Source organism: Petaurus breviceps, unplaced genomic scaffold (genome assembly GCF_028583685.1).
Source record: "Petaurus breviceps papuanus isolate PSGF00001 unplaced genomic scaffold, PetGlider_PUasm1.0 90925, whole genome shotgun sequence".
NCBI lineage: Eukaryota > Metazoa > Chordata > Mammalia > Diprotodontia > Petauridae > Petaurus > Petaurus breviceps.
The window spans coordinates 10,250,055-10,267,923 of NW_027187380.1; the positions used below are offsets into that span (position 1 = coordinate 10,250,055).

The 17,869-nt window shown below is 42.6% G+C and overlaps 1 protein-coding gene across 1 annotated transcript in view; it reads right to left on the bottom strand.

Moving 5' to 3' along the window:
- The window catches only part of SCN4A (sodium voltage-gated channel alpha subunit 4), a 99,302-nt gene that overhangs the window by 22,287 nt on the left and 59,146 nt on the right, over positions 1-17,869 (bottom strand). Inside the window, exon 16 of the mRNA XM_069076856.1 lies at positions 3,796-4,254. Coding sequence (XP_068932957.1) covers positions 3,796-4,254 — 459 coding nt within the window. The remainder of the gene's footprint in view (positions 1-3,795; positions 4,255-17,869) is intronic.

The following is a 17,869-nucleotide window of genomic DNA, read 5'->3' on the forward strand; positions in this document are numbered from 1 at the left end:
AACCTTAAAAAATCATATAAATTTGCCTGGATTTTCATTTATTTGCCCCGTTATGGATCTACAGAGTTTCATTCATGTGGGAAACTCTTGATTTGGAAATTCCCTTTACCAATACAGATTTAAGAATCCAGCATAAATTGTGTCTATAATCTCTGCTACTGGGGAGGACTGATTGAACAATGAAGTTCTGAGCCTCTGAGTACTAAGCCTGGCACCAATATGGTAATTCCCTGAGAGAATAGGTGGGGAAGGAGGGGTGGAAAGCCACCAGGCTGCCTAAGAAGGGTCAGATTGGCTCAGGTCAACAACAGAGAAGGTCAAAGCACCCATGTCAATCAAGGAGTGGGACTGGGCTGTGAGTGGTAACTACTCCCAGCCTGGCAGGGAGAACCAGTCTCAAAAACAAAACAAAACAAAAAAACAACCCTATAGATTTAGAGATTTGTTTGGGGGCACTAAAGAGTTTGAGTGATTTCTGCAGGGTATTTCAGAGGCAGGATTTGAACTTAGGTGTTCTTGACTCCAAAATCAGCCCTTTATCTAGTATGCTATGCTGACTTTCTGAGTAGCTATTAATATTTTGATTGTCTAATCAAAAAGGCTGTAAACTAAAGGAGATGGAGAAGATTGTCTATTTATATCTCCCAAGCTCAATACCACAGGGAATAGCTACCACGTAGGAAGAAGGGGAGAGGGGGATGGAATAAACATTTATATAGGGCTTACTATGTACCAGCCACTATGCTAAGCACTTTTTTTAAAAAACAAATATTATCTTGTTTGATCTTCACAAACAACTTTGCAAAGTAGGCACTACTATTATCCCCATTTTATAGTTGAGAAAACTCAGACAGAGATTCAGTGATTTGCCCACAGTCTCACAGCTAGTAAATGTCTGAAGCTGGATTTGAACTCAGGTCTCCCTGATTCCAGGCCCAGCATTCTATCCACTATGCCATCTAGCTATCTCAGATAAGAATAGTGATTAAGACACCTAGAAGTTCACAAGATAAAATCCGAGAAAGGATTCAGGAGTAAAACCCTTGGTTACGAATGTTTATACAGAAATTACCAAAGGTTAGATAACAAGCAAGATAAGTGAGGGGTCCTTAAGCAAAAAAAAAAAAGGCAAATTTAATCTCTTAGTTATCACTCAGTTATGATGGAATGTAACCCATAACTGGTATGTGGCCCTGGTTGGGTTTGCCATGTACAAAAGAGGTAAAAGTGGGGTGGGATGAGGTGGGACAGCATCATATATTAATATGTTTTATTTGCGTGAGAAAATCCAGGAATCAGAGGGAAAAACATGGTGGATAATGTTTAGGTGAAAGTAGAGAAATAGAAATTATTTTTGTCATTGGGTAATACTATAAACTACTTGTACAGAATGAGAATATAGATGAGGAATTAGGGAAACAGATCAGAAGCCTAAACAATTGGGACATTTGAAGGGGAACTTTAACTATCCCAACATCTGTTTCTCTCTCTCCCCCCCCCCCCCCCCATTCTCTACAAGTAGTTTATAGTATTACCCAATGACAAAAATAATTTCTATTTCTCTACTTTCACCTAAACATTATCCACCATGTTTTTCCCTCTGATTCCTGGATTTTCTCACGCAAATAAAACATATTAATATATGATGCTGTCCCACCTCATCCCACCCCCCCCCCACCCGCTTTGTCCCTCAAAACCAGTGCAGCTAATAACTTCCTGGTTTGCTTTAGTAATATTTTCATCTTTCAAAAGGTTAAGGAACCAACAAAGAGAAATTATATTTTGCATTTGCCTCTCACTAATAGTGAAGGAACTGGTTGCTAAGTTAGAACTGGTGGGAATTCTAGGGATAGGTGAGTACTCCTTTCTAGAGCCTGTGATAGAGGAGAGAAAACCCAGACAAAATTCTAAATAAGCCTTAGACTTGGGGAAATCAGATTTCAAAGCATTCAGAGGAAGTTTAGATAGGATCACATGGGTTAACATTCTTTTGGGGAGTCAGGTCAGAAGAGATTGGATATGCTCAAAAATGAAATCCTGAAGACATACAAGGAAACAATTCCAGTGAGGAGGAAAAATGGGATTTGTCTGAAAACAATTATTAGGATGGGGCGGCCAAGTGACACAATGGATGTGTCAAGTGATACTGGGCCTAGAGTCAAGATTTATCTTTGTGAATTCAAATACAGCCTCATACACTTCTAGCTGTGTGACCCTTAGCAAGTCACTTACCCTGACTTGCTTCAGTTTCTTCATCTGTAAAATGAGCTGGATAATGAAATGGTAAATCACTCCAGTATCTTTGTCAAGAAAACCCCAGAAAGGATCATGATGAGTTAAAGACAACCAAACAGCAACAAATTATGAGATGCAAAAGGAACTCCCCATCCAATTTGGATTTTTTTTTAAAGTTCCCAGAAGATGGAAGCAAGGTCAGGTAACAAGAGACTAACACAAGAATGTGGCAGTCATATAAAAATAGTGGCAGGAGCATGAAAGTTTAGAATGAACTGAGACTGATTAGGAGAGCTAAGGACAACAATAATTTTTTTTAATTAAAGCTAATAGGGAGAAAAAGGAGGCTCAAAGAAGATATAAGACCTTGGGGTACATGAAATGGGATAGTGATAACTAACGACGGAAAGAAGGCAGAATTGTTTAGTTACTTTGTTTCTGTTTTCTCTGCCAAGGGGAATGACCTTTGCACTGGAAATGCAAATGGAACGAAAATGGGTAGGGATAAATAGAGATAAATGAAAAACGTTTTACGCTTAGGTATAAAAAAGTCAACTTCATAAGTGCAAGCTAGGAGAGGCAAAGTTACATACAGCAGCTTGCTTGAAAAAGATCTGGGTGTCTTAGCTGTCTGCAAGCTCAATATGAGTCAGCAGTATGCTATGACAAGCTAAAAACTAATGTGAAAAGAAAAAAAGTATATAGATTGTTATTGTAATGTCCCTGAGTGTTTTCAGTTCACAAGCCCAGTGCATTAGTAAGTAGAAGAAAATATTAATAAATATGATACTTATTAAAAAATATTACTATTTCAAAGGTATTAAAAGCAAAAACAAACAAACAAAAATTAATGTGAACTCAGTCTACTCTGAAAGGAATAGCTTCTAGGAAAAAAAAGGAGATAGTCCCACAATACTCTGTTCCCATCAGACCTCATCTTCAGTATTGCATTCATTTCTGGCTACCATAGTTTAAGAATTACATTGATTAATATGGAGAGTATCCAGGGGAGGGCAACTAACATGGTAAAGAGTCAGATGAGTTTCTGGTTAAGGACATAAGCATGTTAGGAGGGACAAAGAGAGCTGTTTTCAAGTATTTGAAAGGCAATGGTGTGTTAGAAGGATTCAGTTTGTTCTCTTTGGCTCTAGAGCAGGAGTGGGAAACCTGTGGCCCTCCTTGAGACCATATGTGTCCCTCTAGGTCCTTAAGTGTAGCCCTTTAACTGAATCCAAACAGAAGCACTTGAGAACCTAGAGGGCCACATGTGGCCTCAAGGCTGCAGGTTCTCCACCCCTGCCCTAGAGGATCAATAGGTAGGAGCCTCCAAGATGGAAATTTAGGCTCAATGTCAGAGAAAACCTCCCTCTTTGAGAGGTAGTAGGCTCCCCCTCCTTGGAGAGCTTCGAGAAAAGTCTGTATAGGCCCTTGAGATGTATATTGTAAAGGGGATTCCTTTGTGTCTGATTTGAAGTAGGTGGTTACTAAGATCTCTTTCAATTCCCAAATTGCATGATTTAATGATTTTATGGGCACAGAGGACAGGGGTGGGGTGCCCACCTTAATCTCTTCAGCCTCAGAAAATGTGTCTGTTTCCTCTTCTGTTGGCATCTCTAGATCAGACTCCTCAGAAGCAATGGGCACCTGCACTGTCAAGTACGGGTTGTTGATAAAATTCATGTGGTCAAGTTCAATACTAGTCGGTGGACAATCCACCACACCAATGTGGTTCAGGATGTGATTGTCCTTCTTTAACTCTTCTTCTTCCTGTTGCTGCTGCTCCTTCTTCTCTTCTCCACCTTCCCCCTCCTCAGGCTTCTCGGATCCCTGCTTCATGTCTCCAGGAGCCAGGATCTGACCATGTAAAAGGGCCAGGAAGAAGGCTTTGGCATAATCAATGCCCCAGGAGATGCGACCAATGGCAATTTGAAGGTTGTTCATCTCCCCGTCCTCGTCAGAGGCTGCCAGGCTGTCTGCACTGAAGGAGCTCAGGAGCAGGGCAAGGAACAGATTCAGTACCTAGAGGGAAAGGAAATTGTCTAAGCTCATTCAGGGCCACTTTGTGCCCTCCATCAGGGGCCCTACCATCCACTGGCTTCTCTGTGCCCCCTCCAAATCTGTGTCTGAGACAGGGAAAGACTGGCAGAACATATGCCCACCTCCCAAACCAGAGAACCAGAACTGATGAACAGTCACTTCTTTCTTTCACCCACATGGAAGGAGGAGATAGATGCACGACAGCAGGTCACCCAGAACCTGTCTAGGAAGAAACCAACCAAGCATTTTTTCAGGTTGGACTTGTAGAGAGGAACTTGACAGGCAGGTATTATGTGGGTGAGGGTGTTATACATCATGGAGACATGATGATGGGGAGGAGTACTCCATCTCTCCCTTGTTTTGAGGATTCTGGATCCATCTACCCCTCAGCAGGCTCACCTACAGTTAATTGTATTTTCCCCTCCTTTAAACCTGCTTAAGAAAGGCAGGGTCATATAATGAATAGAAAACTAAACGTGGAGTCAGGAAAACTGAGTATTTATAAGTTACACTAACATGGCAACACTAAAACTATAAGTTACAAAAGGTTTGGGGCGGAGTCAAAATGGTGGAGTAGAAGCAGGACCTCCCCACTGCTCCAGCTCCCACCTTCCCCAATCCATGTAAAAAGGGGACTCTAAACAAACTTTGGAGCTGCAGAACCCACAAAATGACACAGAGAAGCTAACCTCCCGCTGAGGACAACCCGGCAGGCTGGCAGGAATTGGCCAGCGCAGCCTTCTGGGAGCTGAGCCCAGCCCCAAGCGGAGGCTTTAGCCCCAGAGCGGGCCTGACCAGCCTCCAGATCAGCAGCAGCTGTGGCCATTTCCAGATTTATCAACACATAGATGTGAAGGACAAAGGGAGAGGTCAGTGCAGTCTGGACTTTGGGACCCAGTAAGTGGGAGTGCGTGGCTTTTACCCCCAGGGCAAGAAGCTGCTGAGACACCTGCACAGCCAGCCAGCTCCATGTGGCAGCTTCAGCTCCTGGCCTACAGAGTGTAGGGGGACAAGGCACCAGTCTGAGGGGTAATTGCTCTTGCTTTAACCTTCTTGGATCTGGATTGCAGTCTAGGGTAAAGGTCCTGGGGTGTGTGTCCAGCTTGCCAGAGTGTGTGGAGACCTCAGAGAGGGCACCCATCTAATACCTCCAGCAGCTGAGAAAACCCCAGCATGTGGGACGAAAGCTCCCCTGTCTGGTGGCAGAGTCCTACTGTGGCAAAAAGCCCAGGGGTCAAGTGACTGAGTGGCGACATGACTAGGCAAAGGAAACAAAGCAGACAGAAGATTCCAACATTAGACTCCTATTTTGGGGACAAAAAGGAGCAAAGCATGGAACAGGAGGAAGACAGTGAAGTCAGAACTCCTGCACCAAAAGCTTCAAAGAAAAATCCAAACTGGTTACAGGCCATAGAGGACCTTAAGAAGCAGATAAGAGAAGTGGAGAAAAAATTGGGAAGAGAAATGAGAACAATGCAAGAAAATTATGAAAGGAGAGTCAACAGCCTGACTGAGGAAAATAATACCTTAAAAAACAGACTGACTCAAATGGCAAAGGAGGCTCAAAAGGGCAATGAGGAGAAGAATGCCTTAGAAAGCCAAATTTGCCAGATGGAAAAAGAATCTCAAAAGCTCACTGAGGAGAATCATGGCTTCAGAATTAGATTGGAGCAAATGGAAGCTAATGACTTTATGAGAAATCAAGATGCTGTTAAACAGATCCAAACAAATGAAAGAATAGAAGGCAATGTGAAGTATCTCATGGGAAAAACCACTGACCTGGAAAATAGATCCAGGAAAGAGAATTTAAGAATTATTGGACTACCTGAAAGCCATGATCAAAGTAAGAACTTAGAAATCATCCTCCAGGAAGTTCTCAAAGAAAACTGCCCTGATGTTTTAGTACCAGAGGGCAAAATAGAGGTTGAAAGAATCCACTGATCACCTCCTGAAAAAGATCCCCAAAAGAAAACTCCTAGGAATATTATAGCCAGGTTCCGGAATTCCCAGATTAAGGAGAGAATATTACAAGCAGCCAGGAAGAAACAATTTTAATATTGTGGAAACACAATCAGGATAACCCAGGATCTGGCAGCTTCTACACTGAGGGATTGAAGGGCCTGGAATATGATATTCCGGAGGTCAAAGGAGCTGGGATTAAAACCAAGAGTCACCTACTCAGCAAAACTGAGTACCATGTTTCAGGGGAAAATATGGTCATTCAGTGGAATAGAGGACTTTCAAGCATTCTTGCTGAAAAAACCAGAGTTGAATAGAAAATTTGATATTCAGATACAAGAAGCAAGAGAAGCATGAGAAGGTAAACAGGGAAAAGAAATCATAAGGAACTTATCAAAGTCGAACTATTAACATTCCTACATGGAAAAACAATAAATGTAACTGATGAAACTTTTCTCAGTAGTTGAAGGGAATAGAAATATATATCTATATATGAGGGTATATGGGCATATAAATACATATGTGAATATGTGTATATATGTTTACAGGTATACATAGATAGAGGGCACAGGACCAATTTAACAGGAAGGGATGATACTTAAAAGGTGAAATTAAGAGGTGAGAGAGGAATATAATGAGAGGAGATGGGGAGAGACAGAATGGGGGTAAACTGTCTCATATAGAAGAGGCAAGGGAAAATGGTTACAATGGAGGGGAAGAATAGTAAGGCAAAAGGGAATGGGTCAACCTTATTCCCATTGAATTTGGCTTGAGGAGGGAATGAAATACACACTAAATAGGGTATCTTACCCTCCAGGAGAGTAGGGGGGGAAGGGGATGAGAGGGGAGATGATGGAAGGGAGGGCAGGCTGGGGGGGAGGGAAGTTGGGAGCACCCACTTTTGAAAAGGGACGAGATCAAAGTAGAGAATAGAACAAGTGGGAGGTGGGATAGGAGGGAGGGAAACATAGTCAGTCTTTTACAATATATCTACTATGTTATTGTTTTGCATTAGTCACACATGTACATCCTATACTGAACTGCTTATCTTCCCAGTAAGGATGGGAGACAAGGGAGGAAGGGAATGAATCTGGAATTCAAAGTTTTAAAATCAAATACTCAAATACACACACACACACACACATATATATATATATATATATATATATACTATTATTAATACTATTTTACATGTAATTGGGAAATAAGATATACAGGCACTGGGGCATAGAGATCCATGGGAAAAGTCAAAAGGGGTATGGGAGAAAATATGGGAGAGAGCAGATTGGAGGAGGGGATATACTGTGGGACTGCTATTTTAGGGTGGTGGGTAGGGGAAAAACGGGGAGAAAATTTGTAACTCAAAATCTGGTGGAAATGAGTGATGTAAATCAGAAGTTAATAAAGCATTTGAAAAAAAAAAGAAAAGGTTTGAGTTTCCACTGGCATTGGAAATGGAACATTCCACATGGACACCATCAGAAATCATTGCTATATGGACATACATTTCCCTTATATTACTACTACAAGCAGTAAGTAGTGCTTTACTCAGTCCTTTCAGTCATGTCTGACTCTTTGTGACCCCATTTGGGGTTTTCTTGGCAGAGATACTGGAGTGGTTTGCTATTTTCTTCTCCAGCTCATTTTACAGATGAGGAAACTAAGGCAAACAGGGTGAAGTGACTTGCCCAGGGTCACACAGCTAGTAAATGTCTGAAGCCAGATTTGAACTCAAGAAAATGAGTCTTCCTGACTCCAGATCTGATACTATCCACTGCATCACCTAGAGGCCCCAGTAAGTAGTGCTAGTTGTTACATAGCTCTTTGCAAAGGACTTTACAAATTTCTTGTCATTTTAACTTTATAATGACCCTGGGAGATAGATGCTATTATTCTCTTTTTTACAGATGATAAACTGAGGCAGCAGAGAGAGATTGGGAGACTTTCTCAGGGTCATGTAGCTAGTAAGTGTGTGGGGTGGGATTTGAATTCTGGTCTTTCATGTCCAGGATTCTATCTACTGAGCCACCAAGCTCCCTCTTTACCAATAACACAAGTATCATCAGGGACTGGGGTAGGTTTCATTACTAAAGGGAATTCCTGAACAAGAAAACTCCACAGAGCACCTTCTTTACAACTCAGGGAGTTTTCTAGAGCACAGGGAGGTTAGATGACTTGCCCAGGTTCCTCAAGCCAGTTTGTATCCTAGGTGAATTTGAATCCAGATTTGACTCTGAAGCCAACTCTCCATCCACAAGTCCATCCTGCCTCTTACAGAAGTATCATTATGCCCTTTATAATAAGATGAGGCAACTCAGGCCCAGCAAGCTGAAAGCAGTTTGTCCGAGGTCACATAGGTTATAAATGTCATAGCTGAGATTCGAACTCAGGTCTCCTGACTACAAGCCCAACATTCCACTAGACTGTACTGCTTTCTAAAAGAAACAGAATCATTCTGTGACCCTAAAATCCCCATAGCACTTGTCCTATTTGTCTCCTGTCTTTCCTGGCTCCATTTCTAGGATGGGTAGTCTCCATATCCTCACTCCTAATAAAAGAGAATAAATCCTGAGGTTCTGGCTCTCTTTGCCAACATTCTACTTCAACTATACCCTTAGAAGACTGCCAACCACCTCCCCTCGGCTAAATCCGATTCTTCCTCTCTTTAACCCCTGGTGCGTTTGGTACTACTGACCACTCCCTATTCTTTTTCTCTTTTTTTTGGAAGGGGGAGGTAAGGAAATGGGGTTAAGTGACTTGCCCAAGGTCACACAGCTAGTGTCAAGTGTCTGAGGTTGAATTTGAACTCAGGTCCTCCTGACTCCAGGGCTGGTGCTCTATTCACTGAGCCACCCAGCTATCCCTCCTATTCCTTCTTAAATCTCCTTCTTGTCTACCTGTTGCCTCATGTTCTAGGATGCCATGTTCTCTTGATGTTCCTCCTGCCTCCCTAACTATCTATTCTTTGTCTCATTCACTGACTCTACTGATGTGGCTTCATGGGCTTAATCTTACATCTTCAGTTTTTAAAAAGGATGAACCTAAGGAGATGCCCATCAATTGGAGAATGGCTGAACAAGCTGTTGTATATGATCATAATGGAATACTATTGTGCTATAAGAAATGATGAGCAGGATGCCATCAGAAAAACCTGGAAAGACTTACATGAACTGATGAAAAATGAAATGAGAATCAGGAAAACATTGTACACAGTAACAGCAATATTGTAAGATGACCAACTGTGAATGACTTAGCTATTCTCAGCAATGCAGTGATCCAAGACAACTCTGAAGGACTTATGATGAAAAGTACTATCTATTCCCAAAGAAAGTACTAATGGAGTCTGAATACAGACTGTAGCATGCTTTTCTTACTTTATTTTTCTTGGGGCTGTTTTTGGTCTATGTTTTCTTTTACAACATGACTAATATAGAAATATACTTTGCATGACTATACATATATAACCTTATTGCTTGCCTTCTCAATGGGGCAGGGTGGGGAGGGAGGGAGAGAATTTCAAATTCAAAACTTTAAAAATGAATGTTAAAAATTGTTTTTACATGTAACTGGGGAAAAATAAAAAGCTAAATAAATCAAAAAGATAAAAAAAGAATGGACCCCAGAAATGAGCATTTCAAATGTGTCATGCAAAACCATAATTGAAGACATTGTCCATTATTCTGATCACTGTCTCTTATGGAAGTTTCCATGGGATAAATTCCTTTCTGAATTCAGGGCCAGGAGCCCCCAAATGACAAATGGCCAAAGGATATGAAGAGGCAGTTCTTTCAAAGGAAGACATTCAAGCTATCAATAGTGACATGAAAAAAATCCTCTAAATCACTAGTAATTAGAGAAATGCAAATTAAAGCAACTCTAAGGTTCTACTTCATAGTTCTCAGATTGCAAAGATGACAAAAAAGGAAAATGATGAGTGTGGGAGGGGCTGCAGGAAAACAGGCATATTAATGCACTGTTGGAGGATCTGTGAATTGATCTAGCATAATCTGGAACTTCTCCAAAGTCAATAAACAATATATGCCCATTTACCTAGCTATGCTGCTCCTGGGGAAGTTAAGTGGCATAGAGGTTAGATCACCAGGCTTGAAGTCAGGAAGATCTGAGTTCAAATATAGTCTCAGACATTTACTAGCTGTGTTACCCTGGGCAAGTCACTTAACCCTGTTTGCCTCAGTTTCCTCACCTGCAAAATAAGCAGGTTAAGGAAATGGTAAGCCACTAAAACAACAATAAAACATCATTCCTACAATAGTACCATAAAGAGATCAAAGAAAGAAAAAAGGACCCATATATACAAAAATATTTATAGCAATACTTTTGGAAGTAGGAGAAAACCAGAAACTAAAGAGGTACCCCCCAAACTCAAAAATGGCTGAACAAATTAAGGTGTATGAATGTAATGGAATATTAATGAGCCATAAGAAATAATGAAAGGATCAATTTCAAAGAAACTTAGGAATTATGAACTGAAGCAGAATGAAGTGAGCAGAAAAACAATTTATGCAACAACAAGCAACATTGTAAAGACAAAGAATTGTGATAGATTCAAGAACTCTGACAATACAGTCACCATTAATGATTCCAAGGAACAATGAAGAAGGCTGCCCAGCTCTGGACAGAGGGATAGTGCACTCAGGGTGTAGGATCGAGACATAGATTTTTGGAAATGGGAATTTGTTTGACTTGATTTTGTATATTTATTGCAAGGGTTTACTTTTCCTTTTTTCTTTTAAATGGGGGTAGGTAGAAAGGACTTGGAATAAATGCTTGTTAATTGAAATGATTAAATGACTAAAATAAAATTTTAAAATGAATTTAAGGATACAAAAATGTCAACTCATTCATGTCAGATCTACTTATGGTCCCTTTGAGTTGGGAGATTTGAGTTCTAATCCTGACTTTGCTACCAGCTAGTCCCAAAGCTATTCATGGTTTGTCTTTCATTCTTAAAGAGGATCATGACATCAGGAAGATGATGCCATGACTTTCAAATAAATTGGATTTAAGGGAGGGAGGGCTGTGCAAGGTCACCAACTCTACTTTCTTCTCCAGAGCCATCTGGGTCCAGTGACCAGATATAGATCAGGTCAACTGGAGATGGCCCAGCAGTCACAAATTTGTGACTTTAAACAAGTCACCTTCCCTGCTTGATGGTCAGATTTCCCTTTTATAAAATTAGGAGGTTGAACTAGATGTCTCTCTCTTCTAGCTGTAACATCCTATGATCCTATGACCAGACAATGAGAAATAAATAAATAAACCCAAATTTTTCCCTTTTTGCCTTGGCTGCCAGGAAGCTCAGAGCTAACATTCCACATCCAGCTGTGGCAACAAAGAGTTGTTATTTCATGTCCAGCTGTGGCAATGAACTCATCCCAGGTGTCTGGTAACATCTATTTCCCCTGTTCCTTTTAGCTGTTTTCTGTTCTGTTTTTATTTTAGGAGTCAGTGTGGTATAGTGGAAAGAATATTAGACTTAGTGTTAGAAGATATGTTTGATTTAGCACTGAAAGGGGACCTTAGAAGTTACTGAGTCTAATCCCTTCATTTTACAGATGTGGAAACTGAGGCAAACAGAGGTTAAGTGACTTGTCCAGAGTCACATAGCTAGTAAATGTCTGGGGCAAGATCTGAGCCTCAGTCTTCCTAATTCTAAGTCTGATGCCCCATCCATCATGCTATTCAGCCTTTCTCATTCTAGGTTACCTGCCCTCCCTATAAGGACCCTGACATCTGTAGCCAATCCCCTCTGCTGGAAGACTTCTGAAGATTCATACATCCCTCTTTCCTCACCCCTCTTCCATTTCTTGGGAGTATGTAAGAGGACTGCCACAGATTATCTGACTGAAGCTAGAGCTTCAGGGAGACATTGGGTGAGATTGGCACTAACAGTTAAGGTTTAGGTAAAAGGCTTTATGCTGTACTAAAGAACTGTCCTCACAGCCAGGACGACCTGTGTTCAAGTGTCACCTCTGACATGTACTGGTTGCCCTGGGCAAGTTAACCTCTCAATATTCTGGGCCAGAAGAGGCAGCTAGCTGGTGCAATGGATAGAGCATTGGCCCTGGAGTCACGAGGACCTTAGTTCAAATTTGGCCTCAGACACTTACTAGTTGTGTGACCCTGGGCAAGTCACTTAATCCTGCTTGCCTCAGTTTTGTCATTTATAAATTGATCTGGAGAAAGAAATGGTAAACTACTCCAATGTCTTTGCAAAAAAAAAAAACCACAAACAAACAAAAGAGGTCATGAAATATGGTGGTATACAATATGTGTTTTGCCCTGAGCCCTGCATCCCCTAGGCATGATCCCCATACTCCATGTCCCAGGATGACCCTCCTATTATGTCCTGACTCAGCCCCTCTGCTTTAGCTAAGGCAGTTTGTTAACTCTGCCCTGAATCCATCTGTACTTTTGTTTAGTTCATTCCCATAGTTGGAAGACTTTTCCTCCTTTACTTTCCTTGTCAATTCCTAACTAAACAGCATTTCCTCCACAAAAGATCTGGGGTGGTTTTTGTTTTTTGTTTTCAGAAGACTGGAATCTTTTTTTTTTTTTTTGGAGGGGGGGAGGCAGGGCAATTGGGGTTAAATGACTTGCCTGAGGTCACATGGCTAGTAAGTATTAAGTGTCTGAGGCCAAATTTGAAATCAGGTCTTTCTGACTCCTGGGCTGGTGTTCTATTCACTGTGCCACCTAGCTGCCCCCAAGCACACCGAAATCTTACTATGTGTCGACAGTGTGATACAGTAACAAAATAAAACAACCTAAGTCAGTTTTAGGCTGCATTAAGAAGAGTAGTATCCAGTCTAAGGAGTTGACCTGCTATATTTTGATCAGAATGTTGTGTTCAGGTGTGAGAGGTCATGTTTTAAGAAGGACATTGATAAGCTTGAGGTCATGAAAAGAGGGACAACCTAGCTGGCAAAGGTCATGAGCCTGGGCCATATGCGATCAACTGAAAGAAGGAGAGATGGTTAGTCTACAGAAAAGGAGTAGGTAGCGCATAAGCCAACTTCAAGTATTGAAAAGGCTGTCACAGGGCAGAAGGTTTTAGATTTATTTTTGCTTTTCTCTATAGGGCAGAGTTAGGAGCAGCAGGCTACAAGGAGACAGACTTAGCTGGACTCAGTTTCTGGTAGGAATCTCCCTCTGGATCCCTCTGGATCGCTCTGGATCTGGACAGTTGACACTGTCCTCCCTCTTGTGCCTTCACCTTGTCTCTGTCCTTCCTTGCCCCTGGCTTTTCTCCTCTGCTGTCCTGTCCTTTTTGTCACTGCCCCATCCTTTCCTATCCCCTGCCCCTTGTCTCCTCCCCCTTCTCTCTCTGTCCCATGTTTCTAACCCTATGCTCTTCTGACCCCAGTTCCTTGTCTCTGCCCCTTTCCATCCTTGTCTTTGCCTTTTGTCTCTGTCTCTTGTCTCTGCCCTTATCTTTACCTGCCCCATCTCCTGTCTCTGACCCTCTCCCTTGTCTCTGTCCCTTTCCTTCCTTGTCTTTGCCTCTTGTCTCTGCCCCATCTTGCCCTACCCCTTGTCTCTACCCCTTTCCTTCTTTGTTTTTGCCTCTTGTCTCTCTCTTGTCTTTGCCCCTATCTTTCCCTACTCCTTGTCTCTGCCCCTTTCCCTCCTTGTCTTTTCCTCTTTTCTCTGCCCCTGTCTTTCCCTGCCCCTTCTCTTTGCCCCTTTCCCTCCTTGTCCCTGCCTCTCCACTCCCATCCCCTTTACCTCTGTCCCATGTCTCTACCCCATCCTTCATTGCCTCTTTGTCCCTGCCCCTTCCTTCTCTGGCCCTAGACCCTGTCCCTCCCCTCCCCTGCCTCTGCTCTCTGCTGCTGTCTTTCCTTGTCTCTCTCCCTTGATGTCTTTGTTCCTGTGGGGCAGGCAAAATCAGGGCTCCCAGCTGTCAAGAAGGGGAGAGCAAGGGGCTGGGGAAGGGGGTGGAGTGGCCACCAGTTGCCAGAAGCACATATGAGATAGGAATTTGCTGCTCTCTGGGTCAGCAGGGTTTGTGCACGGCTCCTGCCTTGGTACAGAAATAGCTGCTTCAGTCAGGATAGGGTTTTGTGTGTGTGTGTGTGTGTGTGTGTGTGTGTGTGTGTGTGTGTGTGAGGTTGGGGGTGGGGGTGGGTGAGTAGAGTATGATTGAAAAGAACTGTTCTCACACTGGGGGCTGTTGCAGGGCCAGTGACTGGGCAGGGTTACTGTGTCACCCTGAGTTACTTCCTCTCCTCCCATAATAACCCAAAGGAAATGACAGTAGACACAGAGAGGGGGAAGTTTGGGGGGGGGCACCGGGTCCCTACAGCTGCTGGCATATTTCCCTCCAGACACACACCTGTTTCCCACCCCCTGCTGGAGAGCTGACCTATCCTGGAGAAGGGGTGGGGGATGGGGAGGGCACAGTAACTCAGTCATCATAATGCCCCTGTCCTGTCCTTCAGTATGTGAGACTCCTGAACTGAAGGGCTAAAACAGAAGGGACTGTGAGAGTGCTACCACAGGGAGGTGTGTCTTGGGAGTTTCGTGAACACTTAGGCCAGACAGAACCGCCACTCCTGCCAATTTACTTCTTTCCTGCCATGATGCACATAAAGTGCATACATATGTGTACTCACAGTGCATGTTGTATCCTTCCAGGCTATTCCTTTTGGGCAGGGACTGTTTTTCATTTTGCTTAGTCCCCAGCATGGTATCTTGCACCTAGTAGGGCCTTTAAATAATTGTTGGGTTGGATAGGATTGCATTATATGCATTATAGCCTCTTTCCTTCCTTCCCTCCCAAACAACTCACATTCACAGATGAAAACAAGACACAACCATAGACACATAAAAATGGAAGTGATACTGGTAAAATGAGAATAATAATACCCACTTCCCAAGGTTGTCATAAAGATCAAATGAGATATTTGAAAAATGCTTAGCGCAGTGCCTGGCACAGACTAGGTGCTATAGAAGTGTTAACTACTATTATTGTTCTTATGACACACACCGGCACACAAGTATACACAGATCTAGAACACACAGTGCACCACTGGTTGGCAACACTGTGCCCACATAATATACATATTATATAGCTCCTGTATTGCTTGACCCTGATTAATTGACAGGGTAGTGCAGTGAAAATGGCTAGGATTTGAAATCCCTTTGGTGTGACCTTGGACAAGTCTCTTAACCTCTGTCAGTCTCAGTTTCCTCATCTGTAAAACTCTGGGTGTTGGACTATATCATAGAACTTAAGATTTGGAAGGGACCTCAGCAGGAACCTAATTTAATCCATTTTTGTTGGGTCATTTTCAGTTGTGTCCAACTCTTCATGACCCCATTTAGGGTTTTATTGGCAAAGATACTGGAGTAGTTTGCCATTTCTTTCTCCAACTCATTTTACAGATGAGGAAACTGAGGCAGACAGGGTTAAATGACTTGGCTAGGATCACAGAACTAGTATGTGTCTGAAGCCAGATTCGAACTCATGAAGATAAGTAAATATTCCTGACTCCAGGCCACACACTCTTTCACTGTACCACCCAGCTGCCCTAATTCAGTCCATACAAGAGTGGAATCCCTGTCACAATGCATCCAACAAGTAGCTCTCCAGTCTCTGTTTGAAAACTTCCAAGGTGAGAGGGTCCACCACCTCCAGAAGCAGCCCATTCCATTTTTGGTCAATAAAAATTGTGTTAAAATTTTCCTTGCCTTCTAGCCTAAAATTTCTTCTTTGCAATTGCCAGACCCCATTGGTTCTGCCCCTGGGGCCAAACTGAAGATGTCTACTCATCTGTTCACCATGGCAGCCATTCCAATGCTTAAAGGCAGCTTTCGCATCCACTCCCTTGTAGTCTTCTCCATATTAAACATGCCTGTTTCTTTCAACTGGTCTCTGGTGAGATTAGACTATTTCTATCTTCTCTCTATCAGCCCTACATCTTACATCTGTGAAGACCAACACACTCAGACATGTGCTCTGACAAATAGAGGTGCAGATATATACACACTGCCCAGCATGGTACAATGGAAAGAGGACTGATATGGAAACAGAGGAACAGGGTTCGAATTTTACTTTGGAAGCTTACTGCTTATATGATACTGGGCAAATCACAATCTATCTCCCTGAGGTTCCATTTTCTCATCCATAAAAATGAGGGGGTTGGATTAGATGGTCTTTGAGCACTGTTCCTGCTCTGTAGATCCGTGAATCCATCCTCATTCACATGCTAACCCTCTTGGTACACCAACTTCGGAGTCTGGGAAAATCTGCCTTCAAGAACTGCTGCAGATATATGCAGGCTGTGTGACCCTGGGTAAGTCACAGATAAATGCTCCCAAGCAACTCTGTAAAGCTGTTGAGCAAATCAGAGCAGTTGCTGATTTGCATTGGTAGAAGCAATTTCCTTATTGGGAGTTCCCTGAATCCAAGAAATTATGGATCCAGATAATACAAAACCCACCCAAACCTTCATTTCAAACACTCCTCTTTCTGAGAGGGGGATGAAGACATAGTAAGAGGGAGCAAAGAGCAGAGTTCCCAAGGTCTTAGAAGGAAGACAATGCTTGCACCTGCTGCTGGAATCTCTCTCCAACAACAATAATAATACTAATAATGTTAGTAATGACAACAGCTAACATTATACAGTGCTCACTATGTGCCAAGTACTGGTCAAAGCACTTTACAATTACTACCTCTTACTACTCCCTATAACCCTGGGAGGTAAGTGCTCTAATTATCTCCACTTTACCGATGAGGAAACTTAGGCAAATAGGGATAGAGTGACTTGGCCAGGGTCACACAGTTAGTAAGTATCTAAGGCCAGATTTGAACTCAGGTCTTCCTGACTCCAAGATCAGCAAGCACTCTATCCACTACATCCTAGTTGCCCTGATAGGATAGTCAGAGATTGTTAGAGCTGGAGATGGAGCATAGAATTGGACTTAGAACCAGGAAGACCTGAGCTCAGATCCTGCCTCAAACACTTACTTGGCCTTATCTCAGCTTTCATTTCCTCATCTTTAAAATGGGGATAATAATTATATCTGCTTCATAGTGTTATTGTGAAGATTAAATGAATTAATCTATAAGAACAAATGCTATGTAAGTTCTAGCTGTTTACTCTTTCTTTCTTTCCCCTTCCTCCCCTTCCATAACACAAACACTGGTTAAGCTTCTTTCTCTATACTCCTTTCAAGAGAAGGAACCTGCCTTCTAGAAGTAACCTAAAGGTTCCTCTTTTCTATTGACTTTAGGGGCTTGGTTTCTCCTCCCCTCTCCTTTTCTTTTCCCCCAATGGTACCTCTTTCTCCCTCTCCCCACCCAGCAATCAGCATTTGTAAGGCATTTGAAAGATGCTGACCCAGCAACCCAAGAATTTCACACATGTGGAGTGAGCCCCTCCACCACCACCATCACAGAATGCCAGCTGGGCATACAGCACGTGGCAAGGCACAGTAGACAACAGGAGTTGGGTGCCCCATTTTTCCCATGCGGCTAATACCCGAATGTGTCTGTCTGCTGCAATAGAGTGTATGGAACTCCCCATGGGGTAGTGGGGGTGAGTGTTGTGCCATCACTCTAGGCAAGGGATGCCTCTGGGGTTGGGAGGGAGAAGTCTCTGCTCCACGT